Source organism: Dromiciops gliroides, chromosome 3 (genome assembly GCF_019393635.1).
Source record: "Dromiciops gliroides isolate mDroGli1 chromosome 3, mDroGli1.pri, whole genome shotgun sequence".
Lineage (NCBI taxonomy): Eukaryota > Metazoa > Chordata > Mammalia > Microbiotheria > Microbiotheriidae > Dromiciops > Dromiciops gliroides.
The window spans coordinates 334,886,329-334,905,241 of record NC_057863.1 but is presented as its reverse complement, the minus strand read 5'-3'; the positions used below and the strand labels follow the sequence as shown (position 1 = coordinate 334,905,241).

General features: G+C 40.5%; 1 protein-coding gene across 1 annotated transcript in view; it reads right to left on the bottom strand.

Moving 5' to 3' along the window:
• PDIA5 (protein disulfide isomerase family A member 5) overlaps positions 1-18,913 on the bottom strand; it is a 181,227-nt gene that overhangs the window by 115,656 nt on the left and 46,658 nt on the right. The window contains exons 2-3 of the mRNA XM_043998311.1: positions 17,019-17,145; positions 12,711-12,798 (exon numbers count right to left, since the gene is read on the bottom strand). Coding sequence (XP_043854246.1) covers positions 12,711-12,798; positions 17,019-17,145 — 215 coding nt within the window. The remainder of the gene's footprint in view (positions 1-12,710; positions 12,799-17,018; positions 17,146-18,913) is intronic.

Below are 18,913 nucleotides of genomic sequence, written 5' to 3'. Positions count from 1 at the left end.
GGGATAGTTGCTGTCTATACATAATATATTTATAAAGCTGTTTGTAGGGATAATCTCTCATATTATGTTTCTGGGACCCTCCCCCACCCCTGCAAAAACATTAATATAAAGAGGGAGGGGTGGTTAGGAGAGGGGAGACAGTCTCCCAAGGACTCAAAACCCTGGGTATCCAGTCCTTGTGAGGATGATTTGACAGTGTGATATATAAGACTGGTAAGTCAGAAATTTGGGGTTCTAGTGCTGGCTCTGTCATTAGTCAGCTGTATACCCTTGCACAAGTTGACTCTCCTTTTCCTCATCTGAAAAAGAAGGGCATTGGAACAGACGAGTCTCTCCTAGCTCAGAATTCTACGATTCCACTGAGCGACACAGACACAGCATGTTTGAACCTGGGCCCTTCTTTCCTCTCCCTCTTTCAGCAAGCTCACTCTGAGCCCTCTGTTTAAAAAGCACTGAAAGACTGAGCAGGGGGGCCAGAACAGAAGGCACAAGGAAATGGAGGATTAAAAAATAAAGCTGACACTAAATAGTACATTTCCCAGAAACCCCCATCAGTTTCATTTAGTCACAGTCAGCACTGCTATGCCATCTTATTCTCAAAACCTTTTATCCACAATATGAAAATCCTGCCCCCATCCCCGCACCTCACATCTCTGGGAGGTGGTTTATAAGAGGTGGGGAGAACTTCCACCATTCTCCAAAGATAAGGGGGAAATGTGGCAGAGGGAAGAAATGAGTATTTAATAAGCACCTACTATTATAATAATAATACACACATATAGCTTTACAATTTGCAGAGCATTTTCGCATCCATTATTTTTATGCTCACAATAACTCTGTGAGGTAAACAGGGTAGGCAATAGTACTGTTATTTTACAGAAGAGGAAACTAGGTTCCCATGAAGTGAACTGACTTACTCGAGGTCACTCTGCTGGTAAGGGGCAAGACCAGGATTTGAATTAGTGTCTCCTGACTCCTATTCAAGGCTCTTTCCTTTCTCCTCTAGGTGCCCAGGGATGATGCTAAATATAATTGATTTGAGTAAAATTTGACCCTTTCCACAATCGAGTTGAGAAAGGAAGAGGAGGCAGGTGGAGAAGGAGAGAAGAAGGGAGGAAGGGGAGTGGGAAGGAGAGAGAGAGAGAGAGAGAGAGAGAGAGAGAGAGAGAGAGAGAGAGAGAGAGAGAGAGAGAGAGAGAGAGATTGATTCAGATTCAGATTCAGACAGGACTTTGAGTTCATGTGAGAAGTTCAGCTCTTTGGCAACAGAGGAGCCACCTCTAAGGATAAGAGTAATTCTTCCCAATGTGGCTTCCCTGGGGATACCTCAAGACAGTCTGAAATAAAGTGATCTGTAGTACAAACAAGAAGAATACGAGGACCTATAGAAAGGAGGAAGTCCCCACACTCAAGAGCATAGCAGAATTCAGACTGATTAATCAATCTATAGGATGCTTCTCTTTCCATGCAGTGCTCCAGGCCAGTGACTTAAGCTTTATGGAAAATAAAGCAGACACAGGGAAAGAGCAGAGAGGAGGGAAATTTCACAGCAGGAAAAGTCAAGAGAGATGGTAACTTCCAAAGCCAAGGGAGGAAAGCATCATTTGTCTGGTAGGACAGCCATGTCCAAAAGAGGAATTCACAGCAGTAATTAGCATATTAGACAGAGCTCACTCACACCAATCCCTTCTTTGGCCATAGTTTCCTCTACCCTCTCAGACTGTAAGAATAGTGGCCAAGTTTTCTCCCCAGTGCCAGGCTACTGGGGTGTGATGGGAATGCAGAGTCTGCTTATATACATATAAAAAACCTGATGACAATCACTGGAAAAACTAAATGCAGCCTCCAGAGCCCAGGTCAGGAAACCGAGGACAGGAAAGGCTAGCATTAACTATTCTGGCACAAACTAGACACACTCAGATACTACACCAGAAGCAACAAATTGCTACTCTGAAACCCAGGAGGCAGTTGTAAGCCAAATGAGAAATTAGAGCAGAAACAGAAAAAAGAAAGGAGTCAAGAAGAAAGACTAGGAAAAGAGCTGTAAAATGGAACAGGGGAAGACACAAGCTGCACTGTGAAGACCCAAAGAAGTACAGCATGGGAGGGAAAGAAACAAAGGGAAGTGACACAAAGCAGGGGAAGAGAGTCCTGGGGGGGGGGGGGGGAGGACAGGGACAGACAAATATTTGCTACCTATCCCAAGCCCCACTATCTCCTGGAATATCATTAGTCAAATGTCTCTGATGATAGAGGAGTCACATTAAGGGCCTAAAAACAACTTCAAGAGCATCTTCACAAGGTCTTCAAGACATTCCATTAGTAAATTTGTTGAATGAATGAATTAATGGAGTCATTAAATCCCTTCTTTTCCCCTTGGTGTCTGGGAAGCCCTGAGAACAACTTTGCCTAAAAGATGTAATACCTCAGGCCCAGGGCGCAAGAATCCTCTTCCTTTGTTGGAGAATAATATTCTCTATGCTCTTCCCCTCCCACACAAATACATGTACTTTATAACTCTGTGTGTGTACGTGTATATGGCTAACATTTACATAGCAACTCCTAGGTGCCAGGCACTGTGCTAAGTGCTTCACAATTATTATCTTATTTGATCCTCACAAGAACATGGCAAGGGAGGTGCTGTTATCATCTCTATTTTACAGATGAGGAAACTGAGGCAAACAATGGTTAAATGACTTGCCAGTGTCACACAGTTCAATATCTGAGGCTGGATTTGACTCAGGTCTTCCTGACTCCAGGCCAGGTGTTCTTTCCACCCTATCACCTAGCAACCTCATACATATCGTAAAGGGACAAGTAAAGCCAACTTTGCAGTTCTCCTGCTTCTAATCTGGGCCTCCAAATACTGACATACTCAACTTCAGGCTACAATCCCATTCATTTGTGACAAAGCAATCCCTCTCTTTCATCAGGGTGCAGAACAGATAATACTTCCCAGAAAGATTTTCCTGTTCTTCCCCTCACCAAGTTAAAGTAATGTCTGTTTTTGAAGCTGCTGTTGAGTAAGGATATAAGGAGGATTTCTTTCTTTTTTTGCGGGGCAATGAGGGTTAAGTGACTTGCCCAGGGTCACACAACTAGTAAGTGTCAAGTGTGAGGCCGGATTTGAACTCAGGTCCTCCTGAATCCAGGGCCGGTGCTTTATCCACTGTGTCACCTATTTGCCCTAGATTGATTTCTTAAAAAAAAAAAAATACCACAAGGGTGGAGCCAAGATGGCAGAGTACAAGCTGGAACCCAGATGAACACTCCCAACATTCTACAACTTTAAACTCAAATTTTAGAGCAGTAGAGCCAATAAAAGAGGGTGACATTTTCCAGCCTAAGAAAACCCAGAAAGTTTGCAACAGCAATAGCAACAGCAGTGGACCTTGGAAGTAGCCAAAATAGCAGCAGCAGCTGCTGAAGCAACTTTGAGAGCTCTTAGCCCAGAGACAGTAAGGGTGTCAGATAACTGGTCAGAAAGGGATTAAAGGGGACCTTTTTCCAAGTGCAGCTGGCACTTGTTGGCAAACATATGCAGTTCCGAGTCACAGTTACAGGGCAGAGAGGAACACTTGTGATTGGTCTCAAGGGAGTAGGGGCCCTGGTCAGAGCTCCAGGGTAGAGAGGCATATGAGAATTTGCAGATGTAGGAGAAGAGAGGCCCTTCCTGGGTAAAGACCAGAGTATAGACCAGGAGACAGTGACCATGCCTCTCCCAGGATAACACCACTATGGAAGCACTGAAGATTTGCAGATCCCCAGAATGAGCTCTGAAAAATAGTAACATGATTAAAATCTGAAGTTTGGGACATTGCCTCCTTACCCCCAGGTGAGGAGAGCCCAACTTTAACATAAAGTTCAAAGTCAAAGATGAACAAACAACAAAAAAAGAACTTTATTATAAAAAACTACTACAGTGGCAGGGAAGAACAAGACATGAGCTCAGAAGAAGACAGCATAAAAACAGCTACAAGCAACAGCCTTAAAGAGAAATGCTAACTGGACCCAAGCCCAACAAGAATTTCTGGAAGTGTTAACAAAAGAAAGAATGATAGAGGAAAAAACAGGAAAAGAAATTAGAATACTGCAAGAAAAATATGAAATGGGAATTAACAGGTTCATAAAAGAGGTGCAAAAATTCACTGAAGAACTGAACTCTTTAAAAAGCAGGACAGGTCAAATGGAAAAGGATGCTCAAAAATTCACTGAAAAAATAACTCCTTAAAAAGGAGAATTGGCCAAATGAAAAAAAAAGAGGTGCAAAAACTCACTGAAAAGGGGCAGCTAGGTGGCGCAGTGGATAGAGCACCGGCCCTGGATTCAGGAGGACCTGAGTTCAAATCTGGCCTCAGACACTTGACACTTACTAGCTGTATGACCCTGGGCAAGTCACTTAACCCTAATTGCCTTACCCCCCCCCCAAAACAAACAAACAAACAAAAAACCTCACTGAAGAAAATAATTCCTTAAAAACTAGAATTTGGCAAGTAGAAGTGAATGACTCAAAAGACTTCAAGAAACAATAAAACAAAGTCAAAGGAATAAAAAAATATGAAATATCTCATTTGAAAAACAACTGACCTGGAAAGTAGATCAAGGAGAGATAATATAAGAATTCCTGACAACCGGAAAGCTATGATCAAAGGAACAACCTAGACATCATATTTCAAGAAATTATCAAGAAAAATGCACTGATATTTTAGGCCCAGAGGGTAAAACAGAAATGGAAAGAATCCACTCATCACCTCCTGAAAGAGATCCCCAAATGAGAATTCGCAGGAATATTATAGCCAAATTCCAGAGCTCCCAAGTCAAGGAAAAAACATATTGCAAGCAGCCAGAAAGAAACAATTTAAATATTATGGAGCCATGATCAGGATCACAAAGGATTTAGCAATTTCTCCATTAAAGGAGTAGAGGGCTTGGAATGATATTCCAGAGGGCAGAGGAGCTAGGATTATAACAAAGAATAACCTACCCAGAAAAACTGAGTATAATTCTTTCAGGGGAAAAATGGGCTTTTCATGAAATAAAGGATTTCTAAGAACTCCTGATGAAAAGACCGGAACTGAATAGAAAATCTCAAGAGAAACACAAAAAGGTACACATGAAAGAGTAATCTTAAGGGACTCAGTGGAGTTAAACTGTTTATATTTCTATGTGAGAAGATGATACATGTAACTCCTAAGAACGGTATGATTATTAGGGCAATTAGAAGTAGTCTACATAGGCAGAGGGCATGGATGTCAGTCAATTATGTTGTGATGATCTCCAAAAAACGAATGTTGGGATAAGAAAGATGGAAGCACTGGGAATACTTTATAAAACTATGTTCATAAAGCTCCTCTGTGTGTCTTGCTAATTTATACTCTCTACAATTATTTTAAATGGTATTTTTCTTTTTCTTCCTGCTGGATTTTGTTGGAATTAGACAAAAATGCTAATGCTTTATGTGAGTTTATTTTATATATTTTAACTTTGCTGAAGCTGAATCAAAACTTTGTTTCAAATAGTTTTTTAGTTGATTCTCTAGGGTTCTCCAAGTAACCTCTCATATCATCTGCAAAAAGTGATAGTGTTGTTTCCTCTTTGCCTATGCTTATTTTAGTTTCCTTTTCTTGTCTTATTGATATATATATACATATATATCATTTCTAGTACAATACTTAATAGTAATGATAATAATAGATATTCTTGCCTCACTCCTGATCTTACTGGAAATGCTTCTAGGTTATCCCCATTCCAGATAATGCTTGCTTCTCATTTTAGATAGATACTACTTATAACTTTAAGGAAAGTTCCATTTATTCCCATTTTCTGGTCTTTTTAAAGTGAGTCAATATTATATTTTGTCAAAAGCTTTTTCTGTATCTATTGAAATAATTATATGGTTTTTGCTATTAATGTGTTCAATTCTGCTTATGGTTTTCCTGGTATTGAACCAGCTTTCTATTCCTGTTATAAAATAAACGAGACATATTGTTGTATTCTCCTTGGTAGTATTTTATTTAATTTTTGCATCAATATTCATTGAGGAAATTGGTCTATAGCCTTCTGTCTCTGTTTTGACTCCCTGGCTTAGAGAGTCCAACTATATGCTAATAAAATTGAAAATCAAAATGAAATGTATGAATAGTTACAAAAATTGCCCAGATGAATAGAAAAGAAAAAATAATATTTAAATGACTCTTTCTTAGAAAAAGAAACTGAACAAAACATAAATCAACCCCCAAAGGGGAAAAAATGAACCCAGAACCAGATGGATTTACAAATGAATTCTATTAAACATTTCAACTAAAATTAATTTCAATAGTGCATTAACTGGGGCAGCTAGGTGGTATAGTGGATAGAGTACCAGTCCTGGAGTCAGGAGGACCTGAGTAAAAATCCAGCCTCAGACACTTGACACTTACTAGCTGTGTGATCCTGGGCAAGTCACTTAACCCCAGTTGCCTCACCAAAAAACACATATAGTGCATTAACTGTTTGAAAACAAAAGTAGGGGGCAGCTAGGTGGTGCAGTGGATAAAGCACTGGCCCTGGATTCAGGAGGACCTGAGTTCAAATCTGGCCTCAGACACTTGACACTTACTATCTGTGTGACCCTGGGCAAGTCAGTTAACCCTCATTGCCCCGCAAAAAAAAAAGAAAGAAAGAAAGAAAGAAAGAAAGAAAGAAAGAAAGAAAGAAAGAAAAATAGAAAAAAAAAAAGGAAAGAAGCACTTCCTACCATATTCCTTCTATGACACAAATAGGGTCTTGATACTTGTTTTGACTCCCTAAACCAGGATGGTATCTATAGCAGTCCTGAGAGTTTTCATTTGGGGGTTTCTTTTAGAAAGTGGCTGATTTTCAATTGTTCTCTGCCCTCTGCTTCTAAGATATCTGGATGGTTTATTTTATGATTATGAAATATGATGTTTGAAATGTTATGATAAGATATTATGTCTAATCTCTTTTCTTGTTCATGAATTTCAGGTAATCCAATGATTCTTAAATGGCCTCTCTTTGATCTATTTTCTAGGTCAGCTGTTTTTCCTATAAGATAGTTCACATTTTTTTTTCTCTTTAGTCTTTTGATTTTCATTGTTTTGTTACTTCTGGATGTCTTGTGGAGCCATTTACTTCTATTTGGCCAATTCTAATTTTTAAGGAGTTATTTTCTTCAATAAGATTTTGTGCTTCTTTTACCAGGTAATTCTCTTTTCATATCTTTCTTCCAAAGCTCTCAATGTTTTTCCTCCATTGCTCTCATTTGGTTTTTAAAATGATTTTTAAAAACTCTTTAACTCGTCTAGGAATTCTAGTTGGACTTGTATTCAATCTACATTTTTCTTTGAAGCTTTACAGATAGATGTTTTCAAGTCATTGTCTTCTGTGTTTGAGTCTTAAGCTTCCCTGTCACCATAATAGCTTTTTATGGTGAGGTTCTTTTAATTTTTCCAGTCTGCTTCTTGACTTTGGACTTTGTGCTACGCCTGGCTCTGAGCACTTCTGGAAGGAATGTCTGACTTATGCTCCTATCTGCTTTCTACTGCTTTCACAACTCAGTCTAGGGGCTGTAAGTTTTCAATGTTCCCAAAATAGTGTGATCTGTGAGAAGTCTGTTCACTGCCCTCTTGGTCTGCGCTCTGTAAATTTCTGACCCATGTTTGGGTCAGCTGGCTTGTGTGTGGCTGATTTTCTGTAAACTGCTGCTAGATTCAGTCACTGTTAGCCTGCTTGGGAGGTTCTGCAAGTTCAGAGGGACTGAATTGCTGATTCCCCTTGAGCCTGGGACTTCTGCCCTAGTTATTCTACTGCAGGCTTATGTGCAGGGTTAAAGCCTGAGTCACCACTCTACTCTTGGGCTCAAAGCCATATAGCTACATTTCAGGAACTTGTTCCTTAATCAGTACAGAGCTTGAGGCCCACATCCACTTGAAACCACTCCTTTCCATCCTGGATCTGTGACCTGGAACTGGATAATGGACAACATAGATGTCAGATGGTATCTGTTTCTGCACCTATTGCTAGTTCGGGGATCCCTTAGGATCTTTTTCTGCTCTAGTGCTCTGTCTCAGCCCTCTTTCTCTTTTTTGGGGGGGTGGTGGTGGTGGTAAAATGTTCCCTATTGCTCACTCAGTATACTCTTGCCAGCTTTCTATCCTCAGTGTCTTCAGCTTTCTCTCTCTGCATTTCCTTAAGCTGTCCTGAGCTGGAAACATAAATCACTGTGACTTTTTCTTGGCTTTCCCAATCAGGATTAGGTCTAGCATTTTTTCTAGATTGCTGTGGTGGTCATGTGCTGGATGAGATAGGCAAAAATGCTTCTTCTTGTTCAGTCATTTTGACTCTTTTCCTTAAATATTTTTTGTAGTGGCTGGTGTCATCTTCTGTTTACTCATCTCCCTAGTCTTAGTTCCTGAATTGGGGCTTTGTGTCAGGATCAGGCTCCAAACTCTATTCTACTTTGGGGTGAGTAAAAAAAAAAAAGCCCTCCTTGATCTCCAATTGGTCCCTCCTCTAACTTCCTGGGGTATGTATATTCAAAGAGCTTTTAGAAGTTTTAAGGCCTCAACCTTAACCCACACAGCATTTCAGATATATGAGGTTCAAACAAATCACTGCATCTTCAGGACACTTTATGAGATCTCAGGACAGAGTGTTTTAGACCCTAAGCCTAGGGGGTCCTTGTCTGAATGCTACTAAACCCAATTGCTTCCAAGATCCACATTATGATTCTCCTACTTTTACTGCCTCTGGATAGTGAGCCTTAGAGGTTACAGGTATACGTGGTTCCATTAGGAGGCTGCCTTCTTATTTGCCTACACTGGTGCTAATTTTTCTGGGAGAGCTCCTTCCCTGTTGACTATAGGCAGAATTCTTGCTGATGTTTTGTGTAGTTCTGGGGTGGGTAGAGGCACTTACTGAAGCTTCTTATGCTTGATCACTATTTGATAGGATGCTATTATTAGTCTTTTGGGGGAGTAGGAATGTGGAAGTTAGGCTGTCTGCCTCTACTGTGGCTGCCATCTTGGTCTTTAAGTCCTTCTTACGGGGACTTCTTATAGTCTATCTCCATTTGAATGACATGTCAATACCCTAGAGTTTATACCTGCAGGCTTAGAGATTTCACTGTGCCTTTTTTCCCTCTGTAGCTTTTTTGATTTTGCCAATTGGTCTGGTAGAAAGTTCCTAGTCTAATGGGGGAAACAGTCCTTCCCTTTGGAAAAGTCCTACTATAATGAAGAGAAAGAAAAACCAAGATAAACCAGAAATTGTAGATAGTACCATCTATAGCTGTCCAAGGATTGACAGTACAAGATCCTATGAATGTACCGATGCCACATCCAACATTAGGAGTCAAAATTGGGTTTTCAAAACATTCGTACCACAAATGCATCTGAGTTCTCCCTCAACAAACAGCATGCTAGTTTTAACAAATCTTCCCACACTGCCATCTCCACAACTTTTGTCTGCATGAGCAAATGTAACACTGGTCTACAGACACTGGATGCACATATATTCTGTCCCTGAGCAGACCTAGCACACATGGCTGATGCTTTCTTCCCCTGGCTTCCCTTGCTCTCACCCCGCCACCATTCTACCTTCTGATCCAGCCAGGGGAAGGGGAAGTTAGGCTGGAGCATGCAGCTAGATATTCCTGTCATCAGTTATGATAGAACAAGCCAGCTCAAATGATCTGCACGGGATACTGATGGGCTCCAGTGACCTTCAGGGAGCTCTCACTGTACCCTCAATGAGGCTTTAGAGTTCAGAATTTAGCCACTACTGAACAGACTGAATTGGCAAGGGCTGTGGGTTTATTTTCTTAAGCATCTTTCATCTAAACAGGGAACAGCAAGGCTATTTGTGTGGCATGCAAGTAGTTCCTCTTAAGACATATCACAGCAATAATCCAAAGATGTCTTATTCTAGCCCTACCCTGTCTAAATATGAATTTCCATCAATTCATTCCAAGCAAGGGAAGGATAAGGCTTGCAAGTGGCCCCAAACTTACAAATAGTTTTAACTGGCTGTTTGAAATTTGGAATGTGCTTTCCTATAGAAACAGTATTACAGATGATTACATTTGTGATCCAGCCTACAAAAGCCTATTTTTCCATGGGGTAGACCGTTAACATAAATACCAAGATGACTGGAGGCTTTTGTGAGCAGGACAGCAAACATTACCATCATATATAAAGTTAATTTCATGAGAAAATGTGTTCTATGGAGTGCCTTGAGAAAAGAATTATGTTTAACATTCTAAGCAATCTCCTCTCTTTACCCAGCTCTGCCCTCCATCTAAAAACTCAACTACCACTGGCTACCGAGGCAAGAAGGAATTCACTGGCTCCAGAAATACCTCCAGCACTCTACTCTAAGCTTAAGCTAGCCATTCATATTACAGGTTTCCATGATGTTCCTGAGAGCTTATGTTTAATCTGTGCTTACATGCATTTACTGTGTTCATTTACTATTCTTGTGTTAATATGTCAGTCTCAGACTAAAAATCCCTTATCACAGCACCTCTGTGCATTATTCATTATATAGTGTACCTGTCATACCACCACATGTAAACAAACACCTAATAAAGAGCTAATAACTGAATGAGAAGGGAGGAAATGAACATACTGGGATAAGGAATGCTCAAATGATAGAGAAGCAATATAAGTCCTTCAATATTCAATCTTCTCCATTTAGAAGAAGCTTTCTCCCTCCATGGGTCACAAATTATAGAACAGAGGGCTCAATTTTTTATGCAAAGATGCTACTTATTATTTCTACAAAATCTTAAAATCCCTCAGGGGAAAAAAGAAAATTTTAAAAATCCTTCAGGGGAATAAGATGGAGTAATGAGATGGGTTCTTAAGCAGTACATCTCAGAAAGAGTATAGTTTGGGGCAGCTAGGTGGTAGACTAGATAAAGTACTGGCCTGAAGTCAGGAGGACCTGAGTTCAAATCATGACTCAAGACACTTACTAGCTGTGTGACCTTGGGCAAATCACTTAACCCTGACTACCTCCAAAAAAAAAAAAAAGAAAAGAAAAGAAAGAAAGCATATAGCTCATGAGAATATAAACATATAATAATAATATCTAGAATTTATATGTTGTCTTAGGATTTACATAGCATTTTTTCTGTTCTTTTCCATTTTATTTCTAAACATGATCTACTCTGTCACATGTTTCAGATCTTTTTTTGTTAATTTTTATTTTCTGTTTCAAATTCTTTCCCTCTGCCCCTAATAAGAAAGCAAGGTCATACAAAATATATTTCCACATAAGCCATGTTTTTAAAAAAAATAAGAAAAATAAAGTGGAAAAAATGCTTCCATCTGTACTCAGAGTTCATCAGTTCTCTCTCTGCAGATAGATGGCATTTTCATTGTGAGTCCTTTGGAACTTTCATGGATCACTGTACTGATCAGAGTAGAGAAGTCTTTCACAATTGATTATCGTTATAATATTGCTCTTCCTGTGTACTATGTTATCCCAGTTCTACTCAATGTACTTTACATCAGTTCATACAAGTCTTCCCAGGTTTTTCTGAACCATCTCCCTTACTGTTTCTCACAACTTAATAGTATACCATTGCATTCATATACCATAGCTTGTTCCATCATTCCCCAATTGATGGGCATCCTCTGAGTTTCTTTGCCACCACAAAAAAGAGCTACTATAAATACTTTTCCACATAAATATCCTCTTCCTTTTAAAAAAAAATCTCTTTGTGATACAGAGCTGGTATTGGTATTGCTGGGTAGAAGGGTGTGCAGAGTTTTATAGTCCTCTGGACACAGTTCCAAATTGTTCTCCACAACAGTTGAAGCAGTCCACATATCCACCAAACAGTGATGTCCCTATTTTTCCATGTCCCCTCCAGCATTTGTCCTTTTCCTTTTTTGTCATGTTAGCCAATATGATGGATGTGAAGTGGTACCTCAGAGTTGTTTCAATTGCAAAGCACTTTACGTAAGTTATTTCACATGGTTCTTAGAACAACCCTGAGGGTAGATACTATTATCATCTCCATTTTACAGATGAAGAAATTGAGACAGATGGAGATTAAGTGACTTGTCCAGGGTGACAGAGCTAGTAAGTTTCTGAATCTAGATTTGAACTCAGGTCTTCTTGCCTTCAAATCTAGTACTCTCTTTACTTGGGCCACATAGCTGGGGGGGGGGAGCAGGTGTGGGGCAAGGGGGGAAGGTAAAGAATAATCAACCAGGTGTGATCCTTGCTTTAGCAGAAAGCTAGAAAGACACTTGGTGAAAAGAGCTAGTCTGAATGATAAGCATTATTGAACACACTTGAAAATAAAACACGTCAAGTCAATAAATATTTATTATCTCACTAGCCATTTAACTTCTCTGAGCTTCAGATTTGCCTTCTACAAAATAAGGTGAAAATCCCTTCCTTACCTAGTTCTCAGGGTTCACATGAAGACAAAAGATAATGCAATAGGATGCTTTGAAAAGTAAAGGCTCTATGGATACCAAGAGGTTACTATTAAGCGCAGTGGCAGTCCTCCCTCTACCCCTCCTAACTACGGAATTAAGCAAGGAGTACCACTGAGGGGGACTTGACAGTGATTTCTGTCTCTTCAGTCACAGAGTAATGAAATGCACTTCCCTCCCTCCAAACAAGCAGCTACTGCCCGGCCCTACCAACAGTCCCAAATGCACACACATGACCCCCGAGCCCTTGGCACATACCCACAGTCTACCCAGGAAATGGTGCCTTGTCCTTTCACTGCCTTGGCCACGTTGGACAACAACCTGAGGTGGTTTTCAGCTGCAGCGGCTAGAAAAAAGGAACAATGATGAAATGAACACAGGCAGCTCCATAACCATCTCTGCCTCCTTCCCACATACAGCAAAGTGGGCAGTAACAGAAATCAACACCATCAGCACCTGCCCTGGGCAAAGAGAAAAGTCTCACTTCGAAAACACGTTTCCTTATGACTTGGTATTTTCACATACTGAAGGCAAGGCTCAGGACCTCTGTCTCTCATGGTCATGTCTTAAATTTGAGCTATAAGGTGTTCTACCTAAATTTGAGCTAAAGGTCTTCCACCTTTCAGGTGTGTGGACACAACTGCTATCTCTCTCTCTCTTTTTTTTTTTTTAGTGAGGCAATTGGGGTTAAGTGACTTGCCCAGGGTCACACAGCTAGTAAGTGTTAAGTGTCTGAGGCCGGCTTTGAACTCAGGTACTCCTGACTCCAGGGCCAGTGCTCTATCCACTGCGCCACCTAGCTGCCCCTGCTATCTCTTTTAAACCACAGCTAAAGACCCACCTCTTTCAGGAAGCCTTGCCAACATAATAATATAGAATTTGTAGCTGGAAGGGCCCCGAGAGATCATCTAGTCCAATCTTCTCATTATAAAGTTGAGAAAATGTTAGAGAACTCATCCAAGTCCACGATAAGTAACAGAGATGAAATCCAAACCCAAGTCATCTAACTTCAAATACAGACCTCTTTTGACTATACCAGTTTGTTTTCCGAACGACTTGTTTTCTCAAACTGTAATCTTTAATTCACCCTCTCTCCTAAACATACTTATATGCTTCTGCTATTTTGCAATTAAACATTTCTAATGATTGTATGTGTGTGTGTGTGTGTGTGTGTGTGTGTGTGTGTGTGTGTTAAATCCCATATCAGATTGTGGGGTCCCTAAGGCAAGGACCATATTTCTTTCTATCACTCAGCAGAGTGCTCTGGTCCAGGAGTTCAGAATAGTAGAGGTGATTAAACATATACACACAATGCTACCAGCTGAAGAAAAATTCCAAATGTACCTAAATCCTATTCCCAACCTGAAACATATTGCTACTTCCCAAGCAGCCACAGGAAGAATACCCTCTCCTTTGTCCTCTCTCTCCCCCATTACCTCTAATGGATACTCATAGGAATTCTTCCTAGGGTAGGATGCAATTAACTCAACAAAAGATTTTTTTTCTAATTTATTTCTATACTGATAAGGAGCCAATCCCACCAGTGCTATTGAGTGCAGTAGTACAATAAGAGGGAATGAGGGGGGAGATGACGAGAGGAAGAAGAGGAGGAAATTGGCCCTGTTGCCAAGACTGTAATTCTGCCAACTCTGTTACCCACTTTCAAAATAACAAATGTCTAATCCTTTACAATGAACTCACTATGGGGTCACCTCCCAAGGGAGGTGTGAGCTTAGAAAATGAATTCTTATTTTCACATCAGCCAAAACAAATGTCATTAGGAAAGAAGGTTTGCTGACCTCCAAAAAATCATATGATACATGCCAAAGCAAAATGAAAATGAAAAATTTTAAATTATCTGCACTACTATTTTCTTCCATTAATGTGGATAATTGAGACTTGGCTGTAAATAAGGAAGCATACTGTGATTTTCATGGAAACAACAAAAAGTATCCACTGAGAGCAGCTCTAACAAGGCCTGAGCTCTGCTGGCAAGAAGCATGCATGGAGTTCCTAATGCAAGGCTTCATCATCTTTTGTGTATCCTGGACTCTTTGGGTAGGCGAGTGAAGCCTATGGACCCCTTCTCAGAATCACATTTTCAAGTGCATAAATAAAATATGAAGGATTGTAAAGGAAGCCAATTATATTTAAATACAGTTATCAAAATATATATTTTTTTAAATGTTCACAGGTTCAAATCCAGCCTCAGACACTTGACACTTCCTAGCTGCGTGACCCTGGGCAAGTCACTTAACCCCCATTGCTCCACCCAAAAAAAAAATGTTCACAGGGCCCCTGGTCTAAAAGGAGGTTCTCCGCATTTTGACTCTGTACCCAAACCCCACTATATAGGTTCTAAGACATAGGAGAAAGGGGGAAAGAATTTAATCAAACCAAATGTGACAAAAAGTCAACGTTCAATTTGTGTTCTGGGGAAACCCAAAGAAAGCAAAAACATAAATGCAAATTCTACTCTTTCCCTCTCTGCAATACTCTCCCCAACCCCCATACTTCAGCCCAGCAGAAACTAGGTCTACATTAGTAAATTGACTTTAAAAAGTGGCTTTTTTAAAAAGGTAATGAAAAAAGTTATTGTACTGTTCGAAATCCCTCTGAAGGTCACAAAAACCACACTCCACATAGGCTCCATAGTAATGAAACACAATAAAAACAAGGCTAAATAGAAAATCTTCTAACCTGGGCAGACAGAAAGGGAAGGTGAATAATCACCTAGCCCACTGCAGTAATTAGGAGGCAATGGGTAAAAGCAACTCCACTCTCCCAGAAAAAAGACAGGAAATGAAAGAAGTCCATCAGTTTCTACCTCAAACTAAGAGGTCAAGTCTGAAAGTCCAGCAGAACCACTTCCCCTCTTCCAATTCTCTAACACATCAGCCAAGTTACTAATTCCTGCCCTGCCTTAATGCACTTTTTCAATTAATACATTTCTGTATAGTAGACAGAATTTATACATTTCTGTATAACAAAGATTCACCAATATGGATTGGTGGGTTATGTCTTTTGAGTAGTCTCAAGAGATCTTAACTTGGTCACCTTGTTTTTTAAATATGTTGATAGCTGTATTGCAATACAAATGGTTTCTTATGTAATCATATGAATTTATTTTACTCTTACAAGTGTTCATCTGGAAGGGGTTCATAGGCTTCAACAGACTGTTAAAGGGATCTATGAAACAAAGAGCTTGAGAACCGCTGCTCTAGAGCCCTCTATGGAGTCCTCATTTCTATGGATCCTATCTGGACTCAGCTCCCTGCTGACCTCAGTTTCTCCATCTTTTGATGGCAAAGAGAAGCTAGTCACATCCTAGGCACCCAGCATATTGGGCCAGCAAACACTGCCAAGCACTTTAAAGTAGAAATTCACTAAGCGCCAATGAGCATGGCTGTAGGCCAGAGATGATACAAGCTTCAAGAGGGACACACGTCCAAAACATCCATCAGGCCTGAGTCCTAATGACCCAAAGAGGAGTCACTAGCAAGAACTGTGCCCAGAACTTGACCAGCCATTCGCTGTCTCTCCTGGCACACTGGAGACTTGGCATCCTTTGGAAATGGAAAGACACAACTCTCCTGGAACAACATCAACCAAGTCAGACATTTACCCTTCCCTGAAGTCACTGCCAAAAGCTAAGCAAAACTCTCCCCATCAGTTATTCTGCTTGTTAGCCTGGAGGTCAGAGGAAAGGTCTTAGTCACGGCCTTCTACCCTCAATAAATCTGCCAAGCTCTTAGGGGATTCTAAATTCAGCCACATGCTCCAGCTTCAAAGTGGGACAGACTGAGGGCAGGCAGGGCTGGAGGTGGCCAAATCCAGTTCTCAGTTCAGTAGGCTACTGGCAGGGCAGAGTCAATCAATCACCAGTCCTGACTAAACACGTCCTGTGAATGTGCCCTGTACTAGGTGCTATAGTGAAGGCTAAGAGGAAAGACGTCATGGTTCCTATGCTCCCAGGTCTCCCAGTCTCACAAGAAAACTAGAGTTTCTACCCACAAGGTCCACTATGAGAGTTTACATTTGTTTATTTTTTCTTGTGCCTATCTCCTGTCTTCTCTATCAAACTAGGAATTTCCTAAGAGCAGAGACTGTGTCTTCCCCCATTGAACTATCTGAAGAGATTCTCTTAAGTGACAGGAAAAAAAAGAAAAAACAAACAAACCTGCAGATCTTAACTATTCAAAAGCAACTGATAAAACAGTCCCTAGGGATAGGGACTGGAGTTGTGAACTTCTCGGTATAGAAAACTCCCAGGTGAGGAAATTTCCCAAACCACTTCAGGCTGGCACCTTCTCTGCAATTCACAGAGAAGAGATGAAGGTAAATAAGCCTCAGAGTAATGTCACTTCTCCTGGGTGATTCTTCACTCCCCACACCCTCCCCACCAGAAGCCATAAACCTGCATAAATGACCATCCTCCCTTCTTCCCTCTCTTCCCCTTCCTCAATCTCTCTCTCTTTCCCCCTCTCCCTTCCCCCACTTTCTCTCTCCTTCCCTCCCTCTATTTTGTTTCTGTTGCTTTTGAAGGCAAGGACCAAGAGTACTTACCAGATTGGGAGTACAGCACCAATACATTATTCCGAGTCCTGAGAAGTTTCTTGAAATCCTTATGTTCAGAGATTTTCTTGATGAGTGGGGAGATCTGGATGGAGGAAAGACCCACTGGCAGGACTACCTGGAGTAAGAAGAAGTAAAAGAAATGAGCTGATCATAAATCTCAATTCCCAGTCCAGCCACTAGAATTAGCAGATAGAGACAGATATACAATCTAAATCCAACATTCTAACTTCTTGAATAACGGTGGGGTGGGTGGCAGGAAATGGCTACTTCTTCCATTGTAGAGGGCCCTGGTCTTCCTAAAAGCTTCTTGTAAAATGGCCTCCACCAAGAACACCTACCATAGGAAGCCAAACGATTTATTAAGCTTCCAGGCACCTTCTCTTCTCAAACACTTCTCAATTTTGTAATAAATATTTATAAAAACTCCATGTTAGACTAGCAATAACCTGTGGGTATCAGAGGGCTACATTCTTTATGGGAGAGAAGCTTGAAAGTATAAAAATAGGAAGAAAAGTATAAAATAGGAAGAAAGTATAAAAACCTTAGGAATCAGCAGATTCACTGTCTATGAATAAATTGTAATTCATCCACAATTCAATCAACAAACAAGCATTTCTTAAGTACATGCTATATGCTATGCACTGAGCATAGGCACATGAAAGTGAGACATACTGAATTTGAGGAGACAATGGGAAATCCTGATAAAGGTATATCATAGACTGTTTGAGGGAGGAAATGGGGATGGAGCTCTGGACATATAGATTCAGGAACCCCCTGCAGAAAGATGATAGTTTAATCAATGGGAGTTGATATCATTACCAAGGGAGAGGGCAGAGAGTTGCTAAGAGCACCAAAGCCGATGGAGAGAAATCGGGGATATATCCGTTTACAGAGATATCCCATGGACAGTGAGGCACGCTGATATGAAGAGCTCAGGCAGGTGAGCGGAGAAGCAGGAAAGAGTAGCATCACCAAAAGGAGGGAGAGAGCAACCAGAAGGAAAGTACAGTCAACCCTGTCACACTCTTCAGAGATAAAGACAGACAAGATGAAGGCTGAGAAAAGTGGATTCAGCAATAAATAGTTCATTGGTGAAATTGGGCAGAGCAGCTTAAGTACTGGGGCCAGAAACCAGACTGCCAAAAGCTGAGAGGGTGACAGCTTTTTTTTCCCCTAGGAGTCTGACTGAAAGGGAGGGCAGAGACCGCTGAACTGGGGGAAAGTATTTCCAGAGAAAACCTCCACAGGTAATTCAATTCAACAAGCATTTGTTAATTTTCTGTTGTGGGCAAAGCATTGTATCCTGAGGAAGAAGGATAGATACAAGGTTCAGTTAAGCTGAAGTACCTGCTCTTAAAAAATATGAAGATAAGACACTTCTACAACAATAAACAGTAAAACACAGGCACTAGAGAATGAAAAAACAAAATGCTATGTGAAGTCTAAGAAAGCAGTGTGGAGGGAAGAGATCCTGGGATAGCAGGGGAGGCAGCATTGTTAGAATTGGGCTTTAAAGAATAGATAAAAAAGATCTATCAATAAATAAAAAAAATATCAACACTGGCATACACAGTAGTCCCACTACTAGGTCTGTATCCCAAAGAGATCATAAAAAAGGGAAACAAAAATATTTATACAAAAATGTACAAAAATATTTATAGCACTTCTCTTTGTGATGGCAAAGAATTGGAAATTGAAGGAATGCCCATTTATTGGGGAATGGCTAAACAAATTGTGGTATATGAATGTAATGGAATAGTATAGTGCTGTAAGAAATGATGAGCAGGCAGATTTCAGAAAAACCTGGAAAGACTTAAGTGGACTGATGCTGAGTAAAGTGAACAGAACCAGGAGAACATTGTATACAGTATCAACAACACTGT